At 42.1% G+C, this 18,956-nt stretch overlaps 1 protein-coding gene across 2 annotated transcripts in view; it reads left to right on the top strand.

Annotated features, from left to right (window-relative positions):
* Positions 1 to 16,262, top strand: part of HLF (HLF transcription factor, PAR bZIP family member) — a 37,250-nt gene extending 20,988 nt beyond the window's left edge. Inside the window, exons 3-4 of one of the 2 annotated variants that reach the window (XM_074888964.1) lie at positions 8,786 to 9,006; positions 12,053 to 16,262. In XM_074888964.1, the coding sequence (XP_074745065.1) occupies positions 8,786 to 9,006; positions 12,053 to 12,271 (440 nt within the window). In that variant the 3' untranslated portion in view covers positions 12,272 to 16,262. The remainder of the gene's footprint in view (positions 1 to 8,785; positions 9,007 to 12,052) is intronic. The other variant, XM_074888965.1, reaches the window with a different exon arrangement.
* Positions 16,263 to 18,956: the final 2,694 nt, after the last annotated feature.

Here is an 18,956-nt window from a genome sequence, read left to right on the forward strand (position 1 = left end):
ACAGAACAGATCAAAAGAGAACACGGGATTTGCAGGTTCCTGTAACTCTGCCCAGTGACCCCTTTTTCTTAAGGGATATATTCAGAGAGCAGCTGATAGCATCTGTTGTCTGTCTCTCAGGCTTGCCATGAGCTACTGATTGGGAGTTAGAGGAAATGTACCTGTTTCACGTGGCTTTTCCACACCATTTGAAATCTCACTTGGCTGTGTTTTGATAACACACCCAAGCAAGATGGGCTTGGGTACCAGAACTGGGTAATAAATACATGAGTCATGGGTGGCATATGCTTTCAGGATTACACGATGGCTTTTTGCAAGACCTGTTTACTGACTGAGAGCGTGATGTCGTGGATGTTCATTAGCCAAATAAATAGAACAATGCGAGAGGAACTTACTTGGTCTGGAGTCTTGCAGAGCACATTGGCAGTGACACAAACGCATCTTGAGGACAAGCGTTGTCTTTGTTTTGAGTGGTATTCCACGTGAGGGCATATTTATGGATGCCATACAAGGCTGTTACCTAAAGCAAGGGCTCTATCTAAAATCTGCTGTTTGAGATTGGTTTTAAATCTGGGTATGTAATTGTCCAAGGAAGGAAAAACAGAATTTTTTTTTTTTTGTCTCCTTTGGAACAGGTTAACAATTCTGATCCTTCTCTGGAACCTTCCCCTTAAGAAAATAAAGAATTGTACTTTTTGAGAAACCTTACTATATGTGAATTGCCAATTAATAAAAATATACACAGATATGCCAAAGGATGTCATGAAGCTCCGATGCACCAGAGAATAGCAGCACCTTGAAGTGAAATGTGCTTCTAAGCCAAGTGTAAATCAAAAAGCCCTGTCTGAACATTCTTTCCTGCAGCTTCCCTTCAGGCCCTGTCCCCACTGAATGGCGTCTTGGCCTATCTTTGTAAGGAAAGCAGCACCCTACAAAAAATCAGAAAGGCATTTAAGAGGGCTGTGGATTTCATGCTTTTCAGGAACTTGAAAATCCCTGTGCAGGATCAAACCCTCTGTTTCTGTGTGTAGCTCTTCTGCAAGGTCATGTTCAGAACAGGGAATGTTCAGAACAGGGACAACTACTTTCAGGTGTCTTGCAGAGGCTGGTTTGGGAGGGAATAGAAGTTTGATTTCCTGGTAGCTTTCAGAAATGGGACCTCATTGAGCCAAGTAGATCTTGCAGAAGAGTAGAGTCTTAAGTCCAGTAGACACAGTGGAAAATTTTACCTGGTGGTGCCTCATATTTGTTTGTTTATTGCTTTTGAAGGGCAGAATGTTACTGGCAGAGCAGGCATAGCATATTACATGCATGTTATGCTAACCACATGCAGGAGTTGCAAAGTCAAGCCCTCAAAAGCCTGCAAACACTCAACCAAAGGCCACGTGTGCAGCTTCAGATAGCAAACCCCCCTCCCTTGTCTCCTTAGAGATGCAGGCCTTAATTACATTATATCCCCTTTTCCCCTTTTCCCTTTTTGAATGCAGAGGTCAGACCAGCTCTGGGTTGAATCAGGGCTGTATCAGGAAGGAAGCGGTTGTCTGTAGGATCTCGGATCTTGACCTCATTTACTGCAGATGTGAGAGGATGCGGGGAACGGCAGGAGGAGAAGGGAAAGTCTGGCAGTAAGGACAGAAGGAATTTGTGTAGAGAGACTGTATTTTGCCACGAAGTTTCAGCAGAATTCTGAGCAAGTCATTTGATTATATGAGATTGTCACACTGTGTGTTTGCTTCCTTTTTTTGTGAGGAGTTTGATACCTTGGGTGGCCCTCATTTGGGTCAGTGTACAGCCCCCAGCCTGCAACAGAAGTCGGTGAGAGTTGATTTGAAATGCAGACAATGCCTGTAATGTTAGCTAACCTGAGAGGCTGGCTGCGTACTTTTGATTTAAAATGTCTGTACTTCTGCCCTTCGTCTGCAAAAAGGAAGTGCTGCCCCTTCTTTCATGGGGGGTCTTGTGCAGAACAAAATTGTTTTGGTAAAGCACACAGATGCAGTACCATCAATGCTGGAGGGAACTCCTGAAAAGTTGCTAATTGTGTCTCTACAGAGAGCTGGAATAATTATGGCAAATAATGTATGGGTTCATTTGGATAAATCGGAATGGGTGAAACAAGTGAGGAAAGAATCTGAAAAAAATAGTATGTGATTGAAACTTTAAAGATTGTTGCAACTTTGAAGATTGTTGCAACCATGACTGTGCTTCTTAAAACAACTCTTGCATTTTATTTTAAAAACAGATTGAAAAGACAACCTGAATGTTCTCATGTGCCACCCCTACAACAGGCAGATTGGAAATGAGTAGGAAAGCACCCCACAGCGTGCTGCCACTTAAACTGAGTAGAGGATGACAACTTACTCTTGCTGTAAGGAGCTGAAGGGGGACAGGGCGCTTTGCCAGTGCAACTCACTATTTGCTGATAGAAGAGGATCTGTGGGACGCAGGAATCTGGAGCTGTGTTTGTACCATCAGCACAGGCCCTCTCCTGCCCTGTTTCCCTTCAACGATGCTCTTCTACTGAATGCATTCATCCCAGCCTTTGCTGAAGCAGCTTTCCTCTTCCAGGCTCTCCCGCTCTCTTCTTTGGCTACTAGTTTCCCTCATCCTTGCCTCCTCACCTCCTTGCCCCCTTATCAGCTTTAAGTCCTAATCACTTATTAAAATTGCCCCTTTTCCACCCAGCCTTAGCATGCACAATAGATTTTAAGAAGGCAGACAAAAGGGAAATACCATTGATCCAGGAGCTGCCCTCTCTTCCAGTGCACAGGCCACTAGCACAGTTCAGTGAAAAGTTTGCCAGAAATTTTTAACAGGTTCAAAACAAAAGTATTTTTGCCGAACCTTTTTCGGGAAACTGTAGAACCATTTTGGCAGAAACATAATTGGCGCACACAAATCCAAACAGAATGGTTGAAATCTGGCAAAGGTTTAAGGAACTAAAGGCAGCATCCTCTTAATGGGAAGTGTCAGACAATCTTAATAAGACTACCAGTCCTGCCTGTAATAATACTGTAGAGGCCCAGAGCGGGAGGCACACAATGCTGAGAGGGGAAATGACAATTCTTTTATAATTAAATGCACAAGGTTTATAAACAATGCTAATATCTTTAAAAAGTAGATGTTCTAAAAACACTTTTATGTGCCAGTCTTTTAGTGTGTATTAAGAGCAGCGAACGTTGTAGTCGCATTGGATTAAGATCCTTGTTTCCTCAGGAAGTGCTTGCAGTCACCCCATGTTCGACAGAATCAAGTCTGTGTAAGATAAGAAATAGAGGAATGTCTGTGCCAGGTTGGAGCACTGGTCAAAATACACTAATCTCCTGTTGCTTTGGAAGAAAATAAAGCTCCTGTAATAACTGCTTAAATAAATGTGCCCAGGGCTGAAGTGTCGTCTTCACGCCCAGGCAGAGCGCGGTTGGTTTTGTCCTGCCATGTGAGGGCTGGAAGATTGTACAGTGTGGCTTGTCATTCCCTTTAGTGCTGTAGTGTAGATTATGGTCTTGCTGGTCATGTAATTGTTTTGGTTTCTGGAAGTCAGTAAAATACTAATAGTAGGGAAATTAGATGATGCTAATAATATTGTAACTGAGGAATTATAGTCTGACACGATACTGTCCTTAGATAAATCTTGACCTCCAAAATACTCCTTTTACTTTACTGCCTGTGGGGATTTTTGCCTGTCTCAATTCCTGCACACTGCCTTGTGTTCTGCATTGAGATGATTTTTCCTAGAGGCAGAAGGGGTTAATGCCAAAATAGATGACAGATTAGTCTGGGACAGGCTGTGATTTGGAGTAAGAACTATCCCAAATAGCTGGCCAGCCGCCAAGCAGATAGACGATTTGGAAAACATATTGGCTGAGCAGTGGGGTTCTCTGGAGCAGCTCTGGGTGAGGATTATCTGTCAATTTAACTGCCCTACTATATAGTCTGACTGACATACCCAAAGTTCCTTTAGTAGATATAAGGAAAAGTTGTTATCAAATACATATTTTATCTCTGGGCTGCTAATAAATTGAAGGGGAAACTCCTCTTTTCTTTCCCTCCAACATATGTGTAAAAAATAGGGGAAAATATTTTGATTAGAACATTTCCACTCCCTTTTCTTTTTCTCATTGCTCTTCTCCAGCCAGCTGTTGAGCTGATGAAAAGTGTGGAAGGGCTGCAAGAAGGGAGATTTTCTGAAAATCAGGCACATTTCTGTGGAGTTGAATGATTCAGAATTGAGTTCCACATAATTCACCAGGGATCTCTTGCAATACAAATAAGAAGTCTGTCAAGCAGTGGTGCAGTTGAAGAGGTTATTTCCGTCTTAACTCTCCTGGGCACAGCTGGTAGGTGGGATGTTTCAAAAGGGGGAAATTAGGAGTCAGGATACGGTGATTGAGCTCCCCACGATAGCAGATCAGCATTTTGGTTTTGTAAGAGTATAAAAATGCTACTGTACTTCTGAAATGTGAATTTTAATTATTGCAAGCAATTAAAGCTTCTATTTTTTTTTAACCAGCCGTTTGGTGACCTAGATGACACAAGTGAATGGCCTCAGTCCATTTCTCTTTGAACAAGGAAGCGCACTGAAAATACTGCCATTACGTTGGACTTCCTCACTGGCAGTCTCTGCTGGGAGGAGGAGGACTGAAAGGGTTTGGCCAACTTTCTTTCAAATCCTTCTTTCTGGAAAATTTTCTGCTATTGCTAGTATCCGCCAGAGCAACACCAAGACCATTAGTGAAGGCAAGATGTTGGGGCAGCCATAGCCGATTCCTTTGCCAGGAGACACCTGGAGCTGTGTCTGTCCTGGCATACCCCCTGTTGCTTGAGTGGAGCTCTATGAGTGGGAAAGTCTCCAGACAAAAGGCCAGTGTTGACATAGTTGTGGTCTCTCCAGGCCATGGTTGAGACACATCACTGGGGTGGTATGAGGGGAAGTTTCCATTAACCATTGTTCCCAGCTTGCATCCACCACCACCGTGGAGTTCTGCAGCTGGATTTCCCAAAGAGCTTAATGCTCAAGAGTTCTCATTTCAGCAACTTAAATAGAGGGGCTAAGTTCTTTCCAAAACACTTGGCAATCGTCAGCCCCCATTGAGAACAAAGCTAAGCACATTAAACAGTCCAACCACTTCACTGTTGTAAAAATTTGGCCGCTGTTGTGAGCACAGAGCGTTTAAATAATACAGAGACTGGCAACAAAGGCATCTGGCTCCGATGCTGAGCAGTGAGGTGCTTTACCTTCGCCCGGCCTTGGTGGCTGGTGGTGTAGGCTTCCTCCTTGGCTGATTCCTTGTGCATCACAGCCGCTGACCAGCTCTTTCTCTGGATGTTGTGACAGCTGTGGAGCTTGCTGATGTGAGGATTAGTCGGCTGCTGGGCACATGACGTTCAGATTGCTGTGCTTATTTGACCTACCTCTGATTGCGAGGAATTTAGTGCATAAAAATAACACCCTGAACAAATTTGGCAGAAGGATGCACAGCTAAAGTGCCATGCACACACGGGGAGAGGAGCCTGGAGAGCGATGTAACGTGAGGCCACGTACTGTACTCCTGCAGTGCCAAGTCCAGCGCAGCCCACGCTGTCGTCTTGGGTTACGACGAGTTCCAGCCCCACATAGATGGAATGGCCGTGAGCCAGTAAATTACAAAGACAGGTTCCTGGCTTCTATTATTGGCAAAACTTGATAGAATAAATAAAAAGATACCAAGTGCCAGGAGTTGCCTAACGTAAAACACTGGACAAGGAAATACTGGTTCTTCTGCCTGGGGTTTTAGACACCCTTATTAACCCTGTTGTTCTCAGTGGAGTTCCTGATCATTTAGAGTGTGACGGAATGGAGAGTCAGCCCGCGTGGACTGACAGAGGTGTGTGTGCTGTGTGCGGGTAGGAATATCTTACAGGGCAGTAGTCTTCAGGCTCCTAGGTGATAATATTCAGCTGTGTGCATGATTTGTTCAGGCTTTGCATTAGTGAATAGCATTCACCTTGAATGAGCTTTGCATTGGCACCTGGGACATCTTATATTTGCTGAAGGACCAGGTCTTTAGCGAGAGCTTCTTAATCCGGGGGAAGTGAAATGTGTGCATGTAGGGAACAAGGGGGATCTTGGTTGCTGTAGGTTCTTCTCCCAGATCGCCTTGGAGATGCGTCGCTCTCCTTTATTTTGCTATTGCATTGGTAAGATGCAGTGCCTCAATTTCCCATGTTTAAAAGGGGCGGGTTTTGCCCTTTTTCAGAGAGATACTGTCAAATTTCTTGAGGCCAGTGGTTACAAACTTATATTACCTTGAGGCCAAAGGTTACAGAGACACATTATAGATAAATGATATGTAAACTGATACTGTGTATGTAGAACTTCAGCAATATTTAAATACAGGCTCTTTTGTTTAGGGCAATTAGAAAGCTGGGGCAGATTTCACAATCCACTTGACTTTTAGAAACACCCTGCATGCTCACCAGAAATATAAAAGTATTCAGAGCTAGTGTCTTGCTTCATTTTTATCTGTATGACAGAATTTACAAGATTTGTGCATGTGTATGTCGATATATTTGCATTAAAAACCTATCTGGCTGCTCTGGTACAAGCATACACACATCAAAGGAAGCTTTCCTGCATTTAATCCTTTAAATAAGCCTGTTTCTGCCAGCCCGTATATCTGAAATGAGATTAGCCAGCCAGTTAAAGCAAGGCTACAAGAAGGCCTTGGGGCTGGCTTTAAAACATTTCCTAGCCAGGGTTTCCCCCCACACCCCTCTAGACACAGAAGTGTTTGAAGTACGCGCGCGTTCGTGGCGGCTGTCTGCGGGGGGCTGGGAACACCCGCCGCGCAGGCAAAGCCGGGCGGGCTCTGCCCTCTCCCCGGCGGGCTCTGCCCTCTCCCCGGCGGGCCCGGGCCTTCCCCCGCCATTCCGCTCCCGCCGCCGGCCGGAACACGCGGGCGGGGGCAGGGGAACGGCCCCGACCCGACCCACGCCGCGGGGCCGGACAGGCGGCGGCCGGGAGCGCCCCCGGGCGGGCAGCGCGGGGAGAGCGCTGCTGCTCCTGCCTGCCTCCTGCCTGCCTCCTGCCTGCCTCCTGCCTGCCTCCTGCCTGCCTCCTGCCTGCCTCCTGCCTGCCGCCTCCCTGCCTGCCTCCTGCCTGCCTCCTGCCTGCCTCCTGCCTGCCTCCTGCCTGCCTCCTGCCTGCCTCCTGCCGCTGCCCACCGCCCCTGTGGCCTGCAGCGGGGCCGGCCGTGATTTCTGATTTTATTAACGAGACACAGCAGGAAACGTCCAGTTCTCGGCACTGAGGTCTTGTCTCGGCAGCGCCAGGCCGGGGCCGGAGGCAGAGGAGGGAGCAAGCAAGCACTCTGCTGTTGGTCCAACACGGGGAGAGGGATCCTTTCCTCTCGCTCCCACTCCTGTAGATGTATACACATTTTAAAAACTTTGATCCTCCTTTTCTCTTCTCCCAGGCCCTTACTAGCCTTTCCTGGAAGCTGATTTTATCAGTGCTGTTTTAAACTAGAAGTTACAAAAGACAAGCTCTGTGTTAGCAAGCCCTGGTTTGCACAGTGAAATTCCCCGGTCTGTTTTCTACATAGTTCCAATATAGTTGCTGTGATCATCTAGATTAAAATCAAAAATACATTGTCATGGCCTTGGTTTGAAATTAGAAATGACATTTAATGTTTACCATTTTACACCTTAAATACTGCAGATGCGGGCACATGTGGAAATACTATGCAGTCACAGGATGGTTGTGTAGTTATTGTGAAAGCCGTCGTACCTCTAAAGTCAAAGTGAATTAGCTAAGAGCCAGAATTATAAAAGAATATCTGCTTCAATCAGAAGCCCTCCCTCTGAAGTCTGTGAGGCTTTTACTTCTGAGGCATGTGAAAACTCCTGAAAATTCTGCCCCTGGGGATAGTCCATGTTTAGGCAGCTGACTTTAGGATCCTATTTTTGGAACCTTTAGTTGAGATATTAAATTGGATTTTTAGTGGGAATGGTGCCTGAATTGGTGCTGTAGGATCTTGAAGTCTGTGTCTTAAGATTAATAAAGAAAATTTGGGGGATATCATTATTTTCTGTGGATAGGCTCCTTTTCATTACATTTTATATAACATAAAAGAGCAATGTAGCATAAATAAGTGTTCTTTAATTTTTGCAGAGCATCTTTAAGTAGTCATTGTAGCCTGTTGTGTTGCTAGTTTCCTTCACTGTCTTTTAGATTATTACCAGTAAGATTTCATAGAAAATAGCAGTCTCCTTAGTGGAGGGCTTCAGCAGTTTGAAAATACATTTTCATGAGATACTGTACTATACACTGTGTGACTGTAAACTAAACGTACCCTCAAAGGTATATATGAAGAAATCAGTGTATGAGGAAACTGTGAAGGATTACGGTGTGGTGGATAAATTGGAGCTAAATGACAGTAGTTATGATTTGTTCTTGAGGATCTGATCTTAATGAGGTGGCATGGGTTGGAGCAATATATCTTCTGCCTGCAGTCTAGTGCAACTCAGTGCTGCGTTCAGTGATCTTATGTGGGCATCCGAGATCAGCAACCAGAATTAGGAACCAATTCTGAAAATAATGACGTGAGCATGTCTGGGTCTGAATATGCACCCTATGAAATGGACAACCTAATATTTAGCAGGAGTAGATACCAAATTTACAGTGAAATCTTAAAGAATTATTGTTTGTAAAGTATTTAGAGATTTTCTAAAATCCGGGTTCAGTGATATTATTAACAAAATTTCTTCTAACATACATAGCTGAACTTATCCTTTATTTCTGTAGGTCAGATCTTGCCAGCAAACCGAAACACACCAAGTCCCATTGATCCTGAGACTATCCAAGTTCCTGTTGGCTACGAACCTGACCCTGCAGATCTTGCTCTTTCCAGTATTCCTGGCCAGGAGATGTTTGACCCTCGTAAGCGCAAATTCTCTGAAGAAGAGCTGAAACCACAGCCGATGATTAAGAAAGCTCGCAAAGTCTTCATTCCAGATGACCTGAAGGTAAATTGGAACTGGTGACAACGTTGTTCCTACAGACTCTATGACAGTTACTCTCTGAGATAATAGGTTTGGAGCATGAATCTGTTTTCTCATGTAAGGTAAATCTGCCAAACTAAATACGACTTTGTTGTAGAATAAAACTGTTGATGGTTCTGAACAAGACTGAGAGAAGGGTGTCCCATATTAGTTATGCAACATGAGATCATGATCATGAGATCAATATTCATTTCCTTTGTATGCCATAAACTTCCTGTGTGACCTTGGAACAACTTACTTTGTCCCATATTTCCCACTTACGAAACAGTCTGATCATGTTTCCTTTTCATCCATCCTCTGTCTGTCTCATCAGCATAGATTGTGAATTCTTCAAGGAAGGATCCATCTCTTACAGGGTCCACGGAGATCCCTGATAATGACAGAATGGAATATATTGTGTCTTGTTTGAAGGTTGCTTTAGCTCTGTGTTTAATAATGAACGGGAACACTATAGTAAACACTACTATTCTAGGTGAAAGAATCTACATTAGTTGTAGGAAAACTGAACAAAATGATTCTGCCGAGAAGTGTATTTTAATACAATATTTTAAGTATATAATAATAATACAATAGAGAAAGAGCACTGCTTCTGAGATGTGAAGACGAAGTAGCATGAAGAGAGCAGATCAAATTGATGAACTGATTCATCTTATCAAACAACTGTGAAAATTGTCATTATTTGCAAAATTCTATTCCCAGTATGTGATTTCCAAGAGGATCTTTCTTATCAGAGGTAGTCAGTGCAGAACTTCATTCCACTGTTGCTGCTGCCCCGCCGAGACGCAGACTGAAAGCCTGTTGGAGTCGGTGGGAATCCCTGGCTGCACGTGCGAAGAGACTGGGATGCCATGTGTTTACACCAGATTGATAGCATTAGGGAAAGACGCTGATGCTATTCGCTATTTTTATCCCTGAGGGTACTGTTGTGCAGTTAAAAGTACAGAAATCACAATTCCATTAGTGTTCAGGTGCTGTGTTGCTGTCCCTTTGTAGTATCCTCAGCTTTCGTTTCGGAAGGTTTATCTGCACCATGCCATTACTTACATGGGCAAATTTTACTACCAGGGATGCTCTGTTGGCATCGCAGTGTGCTGAGAGGTCTGTCTAAAGAGGTGTTCGGTACAGGAGTGGCTGTGTGGGTGTAAGGAGGCTGGAGTTTGCTCCTTAGTGCCATTCATCATTTTGTGGTATCTCCAAGTATCCTTATTCATCAAAGCAAACTTCTGCCAAAGGTGCAGTTGGACTACTCCGTGCCCGAGGTGGAAAATACCAGTGTCTTGCATGCAGCAGTGGAGCACATAAGTTTTCAGCCTGAACTAGAAGTTCGGGGTCTCTCCTTTCCTTGAGATCATCCCTTCAGTTGCCCTTGGCTCATTTCAGAGTGCTTGACCCAAGTGCTGCTTCTGCCCTGGCATGTGGACCGGCTGTTGAGTTCTGGGGGAGGGTAAGCAGATTAGACCAGTCAATCGTCTCTGGGTTGCATGTGATGTTGAAATGCCAGCCTTACCTCTTTCAGGCCTGGATTAAGGGATTTGCCATAGCAATTTGTTAAAATAAAGAGGGATGAAGCCTAGGTGGCACACTAATAAATTGCTTAAAGCTGATTTTTATGGAGTGGAATGAGATGGGAAATTATAACAAGATTTGGGTCATAGCTTTTTGCTGCATGCTTGTTTTTAGAGGATTTTTGGGGGTCCCATCTAAGTACAGGTGAAGACAATTTAGAGATATGCTGGCTCCAAATCAACACTGCTGCACACCTTGTTAAGCTAAAGTAATATAAAGCAGTTGTGGAGCACTTCTAGCTGTTGTTTTGCTCTCGCTTTGCCTTACGCAAGCAGCAGGAGAAGACGCGGAGCAGCAGCACTGGGCCTGGTGTCACGCTGCCAGCCAAAGGAGCGCTGGGGTGTTTGTTCAGCGCAGCGCGGGGCAGATGGCTCCTGTGCCCGTGGTGGATGTGCTGCTGTGCTGGGTGAAACGAGAGAGCCACACAAGCAAGTGTAAACCTGTAACGTGGGGGATGACTTGGGAGGGGAAGTTTGAGCTGTATGACTGGACCAGGCAACTTGCAGGTTGAATGGCTGCATCCCTCTTGCTCTGCAGGGGACTGAATTTTGCCTTTCAGGAGAGATTCTGCCCTCTTTGTATTTACTGAGTTGTTCCAAATTTCTAGAACTTAATTCAGTTTCAAAGCAACATTGAAGCTGCTGTTTCACTTAAGGCCACTTCACTGGAAGAGTTGAAAAATCAGGTAAAATTAAATAGTTACTTGGAGCCTTTGATGCACCGATGCAGTAAGGTGAGCTCCTAGAGGCCAGTCTGTAGGGATAACACTTTGAGAGTGTGTTAGTTTATGAAACTTCAGAGGTTAGTGGGCCTAATTGTGGCAAATGCTGTTTTTTTTCTATGGTCAAAGCCTATTGTACTAATCTCTTCATGGATGGTACCAGAGCAGCCATTGTTGTTGTGCCAAGGAATCCTCTTGGGACTCTGCAGAGCCAGAGCTCTGAACAGAGGGAAAGAGCTGAATGGTAGACGAAGTGGATTATACCACAGAGGGAGTGAACCAGGTGTTGGCTGGCAGAGAAGAGGAGCAGGGACATACAAGAAGTAATTAGCACTGCTCCAGCAACCGGCAGAGAGTGAGTCACCACATGCGAAGGTGGATGTGCTAACTAGGTCAGCGTACATGTGAGATGAATTGTACCACCAGAATATTGCTTCGTTTTTCCTTGGAGGAATTCACAGTCAAGAGGATGAGGGGGTTACCATAAACATTTTGACAGAAACATGCGCAAGCATCTGTGCTCCCTGGATGTGTTATGCCATGTAAATCTGTAACTGCTGTCCCAGCAGTGCCTGGCTCTGCCGGGGCTTGCTGGGCCAGGCGAGCGAAGAGTGCGGAGTCAAGTCATCCCCGGTCCGGAGGCTGTGGCTAAGAGCACATCCTGGTGGCTGCTCAGTTTACTGAAATCTAATATCTTCTTTGTTTCTTTCTGTGTTTAATGAGCAGGATGACAAATACTGGGCAAGGCGTAGAAAGAACAACATGGCTGCTAAGCGATCGAGGGATGCCCGCCGGCTGAAGGAGAACCAGATCGCCATCCGCGCCTCGTTTCTGGAGAAGGAGAACTCGGCTCTCCGCCAGGAGGTGGCCGATTTACGGAAAGAGCTGGGCAAATGCAAGAACGTCCTTGCAAAGTACGAAGCTCGACACGGCCCCCTGTAAATCCAAGGGGGGGAGAGTGGGTTTTTTTCTTTTTTCTTTTTTTTTTTTTTCTTTTCTCTTTTTTTGTTGCGGGTTGGCATTTGAATAGATGGACAATGTGTTTCCTGTTTGATAGCACCATGCCCAAACCAACCTTTCTGTCTTCAGCACTTTACCAGAAGCAGAAACAAAACTGACTTACGTTAATTTTTTTTTGTTTGCGTATGCGTGTACCTATGTATGTGTGCACATGTGTGTTCACACGTCTGTATATGTGTGTGTGTGCATGTGCGTGTGTGTGTGCGTGCGCATGCATCTCAGCACTTCCCATTTTTATGAAGCCCTCTTCGAAGGGTGCCACATTTTTACCTGGACTGTTGAGAACCGCCATAGTAAGCTTTTTATTATATTTTTTTCAGTGCTGCTTCAGAGTAGGGTTTTTATGTTATTGTAACCAGTTCCATCCTCCTGATTTACTTGGAAAGATCCCAGTATAAATTATAAAAAAAGGAAAAAAAAAAAAAGAAAAAAGAAAAAAAAAGTAGATCTCAGTTTTTTCGAGAGTAACAAGCTATTGTTAAGTATGTCTAATCAGAAAAGTTAACATGCTAATAAAATGCACAAATAATAATTTAGTACTACACTGCAGAAATATTAATTTATAGATTGCTTTTGTTGTATTTTAAGTTTTGGTGATAATTGTCTTCAGATTTAAAGTGCTGTTAGACTGAGTTAGCTATACTCATTATAGATCCCATAATGGCTTCTCTGTAGCTATTAAGGTTCCTTTCATTTCCACACCCCAGGTAGGTAGGAGTACTATCGATAGAGCACAGAGTGTGTATTTTGCACTGTCTGTACCTGAAGCAATAATCCTATTGTACGCTAGCGCGCATGCTGCCCGGATGTTCCTAGTGGACGTAGGATGGTTTCCCTACCCGACAGGCGTTTTAATGTCTTTAACAAAAAGTTAAAAAGTAAAAGACACATTAACGTGAGCATGCTAATTCTATCCCTGCTATGGGGAGCGCATGTATAAGAAGCAGGATAATTAGTTGAAACGAGAACAAAATTAATAGTATCAAATCAGATCCGATGTTGAAATCAGAGGGGCTTTTCTGTTTTCAGTTAGTTATGCATTTCTTCAAGTTCCATTTTGTGATTAAAAATTAAATAAATACCTAAATTCAGTTGTTTTTCCCATGTTTTGTAATATATTTTCTGTGGACTATATCTTGCTGTTTTAAAAATCACTTTTATTCAGTTAGAAGAAGTCACTGGTTTGCAAAGCCCATTTTTCCTAGTGATTGTTGTTTTGAGTGTGACATGAACTGATGGTTCTGAACTTTATTGTTTTAAACTCTCTATTTGCTTTTGAACACGTATGTTCTAATCTAAAGTGGACTTCTGAAAAATGAATGTAAGAGACACTGGTGTATTTCAGAAGGGGATGGTGTTGTCATATACTGTGGTTAATCCAATCAATCTAAGTGTTTACTATAGACCAAAAGGATAGATATTATAAAATGTATAAAGTTTATACAGAATAATTATAGTATGTTTGTTTTGTACAGTATTTTTCAAGTACAAATACTGACAATGTATTTTGAAAGACATATATATAGCAAAAAGAAAAAGCTATTCCATGTTTAAAATATATAGCAAAGATATATATTCTCCATTATTGTACAGAAAGGAAATGCTTAGGGGTTTGTTGGTTGTTTTGGTTTTTTTTAAAATCTTTAATATTTTAAGCCTACCACTGGCACACCGGCGTGTTCTGTGCTTTAAATTAAATTTTTATGGAAGTAATATGGCTTTCCAGGATGTTCCATATTACTGAAAAAGAGACACTTTATTATTTTCCATCAGAAACACATAAAGAAACTGTTTAATAGGGACAAAGCACAACATGGATTTTAGTCAACTCTTGATTGGACAATACAATATTTTGTAAAGGCAGAAAAATAATATATAACACAAACTCATAGTCATTTCTAATCTGCTGCTGCTGCTAGAATCTGTTTCCAGCTGAAATTTTTTTTATAAAAAGCTCTGTTCATGTATACAGTTGTATGTACTGCATACGGTTATTAACGTGAGGAAAATATGGTGCTACATGTCTTGCTCACAGTTTTCTAAGTGATTTGACATTATTTTCATATTATAAAAGTGTTGTTCATTCCATTAAATCATTAATCATGCTTCAGGAGATTGTTACAAAGGACTCAGCATTTTGTGCAGCATTAAAAATACCCTCGCATCAATGGCATTTTTCCAGTATTTCTCCTCAAACATACCTGACTTGTCAGCGTCCCTTAACGTGCAGTACTTGCCTTTGGACCATTTATTCAGCAAATTGAATTTCCATGTGCTGCAGCAAAGTTCAAAGCATAGTAAGTTATTTTCTAAAGGTCAGTGTAAGCCGCTGGATGCATGGGTGGAGAGCTGAGTCTGACAGTGTTTGGCACAAGTCGCTGTGCCTGCTAGAGCCACTACCAAATAAACTATTTTTTTCATTTGGAAGAAGTGTGACTGTGGCAGGGCTCAGCCAGCCGCTGCTCTGGATACACTTTGAGCAGCAACGTAGCAAATTGCACCAGCTTACACTTGCCCTCCCGCTGGTCATTCCTGGGGTGACGCGGGAACAGCAGGAGTGGGGTGTGTGAGCTCAGCTGGTACCTGCCGAGCTGGAGCCCTCCCTCGGGTGCATTGTCACCACAGAACCTTTTTAAAATGTAGAAGGTAGCTTGAAAGAAAATTACTTGGTTTCTTTGGGCAAGGAAGGAGTGGGAGGTTTTGTAGTTTTTGTAGGCTGGATATCACAGATCTATGAAGTGATGGCCACAGAGGAGCACAGAGGTGCCCGAGTGCAGGAAGGGGCACCTGGCATCTGCTCCTTCCTGGGGTGAGGACGGCCTGAGGAGCCCTGGGGACTTTAGCAGTTGGGGACCCTGGCTCCTCCAAAAAGCCCACCCTTAAAAAAAAGAGAGAAGAAAAAAGTATGTGGGCTAAACTTGGGAAAAAAAACCAAACAGGTTCTCTAACCAGGCTGTCTCCCCAAAGTAACAATAACAAATAAATAAAGGAGTTCAGCTCATTGCCAGTTCCCAGGGACAGCTTAGCTGGGCTCACGACACCGCTGAGGGCTTTGTTGCTCATGAAGGAGCTTGTAGGTATATGAAATTGTAATTTTATAAAAACAGAAATATATATATTTGCAGAATAATTAATAGCGTGTCTAAATAATTCACTGACCTCTATTAAACCATAAGCATTGGTAAAATGCTTGTCTTCTTTTGTTGTTTTTGCTGAAACTTAGAAGTGAATTCTTTCTTTTTAAAAAAGAATGCCCTCTAAAAAGAAATTGAATTTGAGATGTATTTGTGAATATGAGCACCTTGGGGCTCTCCGTGGGAGAGCCCGTAGCAGAGGAAGCAGGGGTGGATTATTTTTTTTTCCTTTTGAACCGTGCTGAGGTCACTAAACCTAGCACCATGGAAATAAAGTTCTGACTTGAATCCACAAAAGCAAGAAATTCAAGATGAAAGGGCGGTGCCTGAGTGAGGGTTCGTGCTTGACTCACTGTACACAGACCAGCACAAACGCTCCCTCTACCTGCAGGGGAAGTGGGATGAGTTCAGCAGTGCCACAGGACCCCTGGCATTTGAATATCTTGCCTCTGTGGGTTTGTAATAACCCCAATTATTGCTTTAAAACTATTTTTGCATGTAATTTACAATAGAGCTGTGCAGTTTATTTTTATTTTGTTGACTTTTTTTTTTATGTGAAGAAAAGAAAAACAGTGTATCAAAACTACAAGCGATCAACCATCGTATTTCTGGCAACACCACAAGACAGCATCTGTTTAAGTACAAGTTTAACAAATAAGATCAAATTAACTGTATGACGTGAAATGGATTGCATCCTGTATGCTGTTCAGCCCAAATCTTTTTTTTTTTTTGTCTGTTCTTCTTAATGTTTAATAAACTTTTAAATTTTTCTTCTCTCACCTGTGTGCTTGCTTTGGTGTGTCAGATCTTGGGCTGAAGGCATTTGGGAGGGTCAGGGGGGTAGATTTTGACTTTTCTCCCCACTAATGCTGGTCTGTGAGTGCCCGTAGCCTCCAGCGCAGGCTGTGCCCCAGCAAGGGGACAGACCCTGGGAAACTGGGGGTGCAAATGGCCCCCAGCCTGCCCCAGAGCCACAGCAGCATCCCGGCTGCGGGAGGTAACTGTTGGGTGTAAGCACAGCAGGTGTGTAGTTAGCATAGATCATATACTTTTAACTGTAGGATCCTCAGTGCTATTTACTATGTTAGTAAAATATTTTACTTATATCTAATAATATATGAGTATTAAAATGATACAGTGTAAGCTATATTACATCATTACAACATCTACATAGAGATCATGAGGTGAATGTGTATTAACAATGCAGAGTAATACATTCATAAAAATGCTGCACATTAAGTGGTATTTTTTCTTCTAGTATACAAAATAACTGATTTTAAGCTCCATTATATTTAGTATTTATAGATAATATATACTACGTGCTTTTAGATATATACATTATATACACTACATAAAATCAGTGTAACAGCACTAACACTATACAAGTTAGGCATTAACATATGTGTATCTGATATGTATCTGTATACACATGCAGCTATAGAGGGCCTTGATATAAAGGCCTGGTTTTAATATATATGTTATGCTTAAAGTATATTTGCTGTAACACATGCACATGTATGCACAAATGTGCAAAAACTGCACGTGTGTGCTTGTACACACATGTGTGTGCCTATGCCTGTGCTCTTCTCTCTCCTGCTCTCTCTGTCCAGCCACAGCGCTGGATAGGGTGTGAGATACAGATGGTGACATCATACACATATAAAGGTCTGTGTTTTAATATATAGTATATATTATGCACAAAATATACGTTTTAATAACAGACACATTCTTGCTCAGTCCCCCTGTGTGTGCATGCACTCAGTTTTTTCATATATCTCTAATATATATAAAGGGATATATTTTAGTATACATATTTTAAAATATATAAAAAAGTTTTAAAATTACCTTTTCATATGCCACACTTAGCAGAATTTGTTTTTATATATTTATAAATATATATAAAAATATAAAAATAACTTTGGAAGTAGATTTTAGTGTAAAGGTCTAGTTTTAATGAGACACAGATTACAGTCATTCTAATCCACATGCACACGCAGCCCTGTGTGTGTCTCCATGTGCACATACAGCACGCTCTACTCTGGCCAGCCATGCACCTAGAGATCGGCTAATTAGACTGTCATAACAGCTATTATAAAGTTATATCAATAAAGTAAATGCTTCTAATCTTTTGTTATATACACGCATATTTTATTGCTATAAAGGCCTGTTTTGACTGTGTAAGTTATGCACAAATAAATGTACTCTACCAGCCAACCACACCCGCAGAGGTGCTTGCCTTCCTCCCACGCTGCCTGCAGACACACGGCCTTTAGCGCTCGCTCTCCGTCTGTCTGTAGAGCCATGAAGTTAATAATTGTATTTCATATAGTATATCAGAATTTACTAATTGAATATAGCTTTATAATATATATTTTAAAAGATTCTTTTCGTGTTATATTCTTATATTCATTATAAAGGTCTTTTTATGACAAAAGCTCTTACACACAAGATTTGTCATAATACGCACACACATCCATTCCGTGTCTACAGCTACAGCCCTCTATACCTATACACTGTTGTATGTACAGACAGAAATTCAATTATATTTTCATACAGCATAATCAGCAGAATTTAATAATCTAGGTTCATATTTTTCTGTCTATAATTACATATTTTATTGCTATAAAGGCCCATTTTAATATACATTACATATTATGCACAAAGTGTATTTGTTATAACACAGACAAATAGCATAAGTGCTCACGCACACACACACACACTTCTCTTATCCTCACCATCCCCGTGTCTGTCTAGTCATATAAAAATTTAATAATTAATTTCTATATAGCATATGTAACGATTTTAATTTTTTTTAATATGAAGATGCATATAAAAATAATCTTCACTAACATATAAAGGTCTAGGTTTAAATATATAGTATATATTATGCACCAAATACCTGTTTTAATAACAGAGAAGGACTCACCGTTACTCTCGGTCTCTCCCGTGCATGTATGTGTGTGTATACGTACCCAGGAAAGGTATCTTTTTAAAAAAAAGATCTATTTTTACAGACACTCTCACTCACAGACACATATAAAATAATGTGCATTAGATAAAGGTTAAAAAATTATGGTTTCATATACCATATTTAGCTACATTTATTTTTAAAAACTTTTCTATTTTGTATATATTTAAAAATATATAGATTTTATTATTATGAAGATCTGGGTTTTCATAAATGTGATATGAGACACAAAGTGTATTTGTTCTAATGCACACACTCACCTGTGTCTGTGTGTATCTGTACACACACAGCTAGTTATAGATATAAACCCAATAATTATACTTTCATAGAGCATATTTAACAGCATTTACTTGATTCCTACGGCACATGTTACGGGGGTGGTGGGTGCCCAGCGCCCCTCCCTGAGGCATCCCCTTCGCCGGGCACAGCCCCGGCCCTCCGGCAGCTCTTGGACATCCAAGGGTGCCTTGCAGCCCTTTTAGGTATTATCTTTTTAGTTTCTTTT

The sequence above is a fragment of the Strix uralensis genome, chromosome 19, assembly GCF_047716275.1.
Source record: "Strix uralensis isolate ZFMK-TIS-50842 chromosome 19, bStrUra1, whole genome shotgun sequence".
NCBI lineage: Eukaryota > Metazoa > Chordata > Aves > Strigiformes > Strigidae > Strix > Strix uralensis.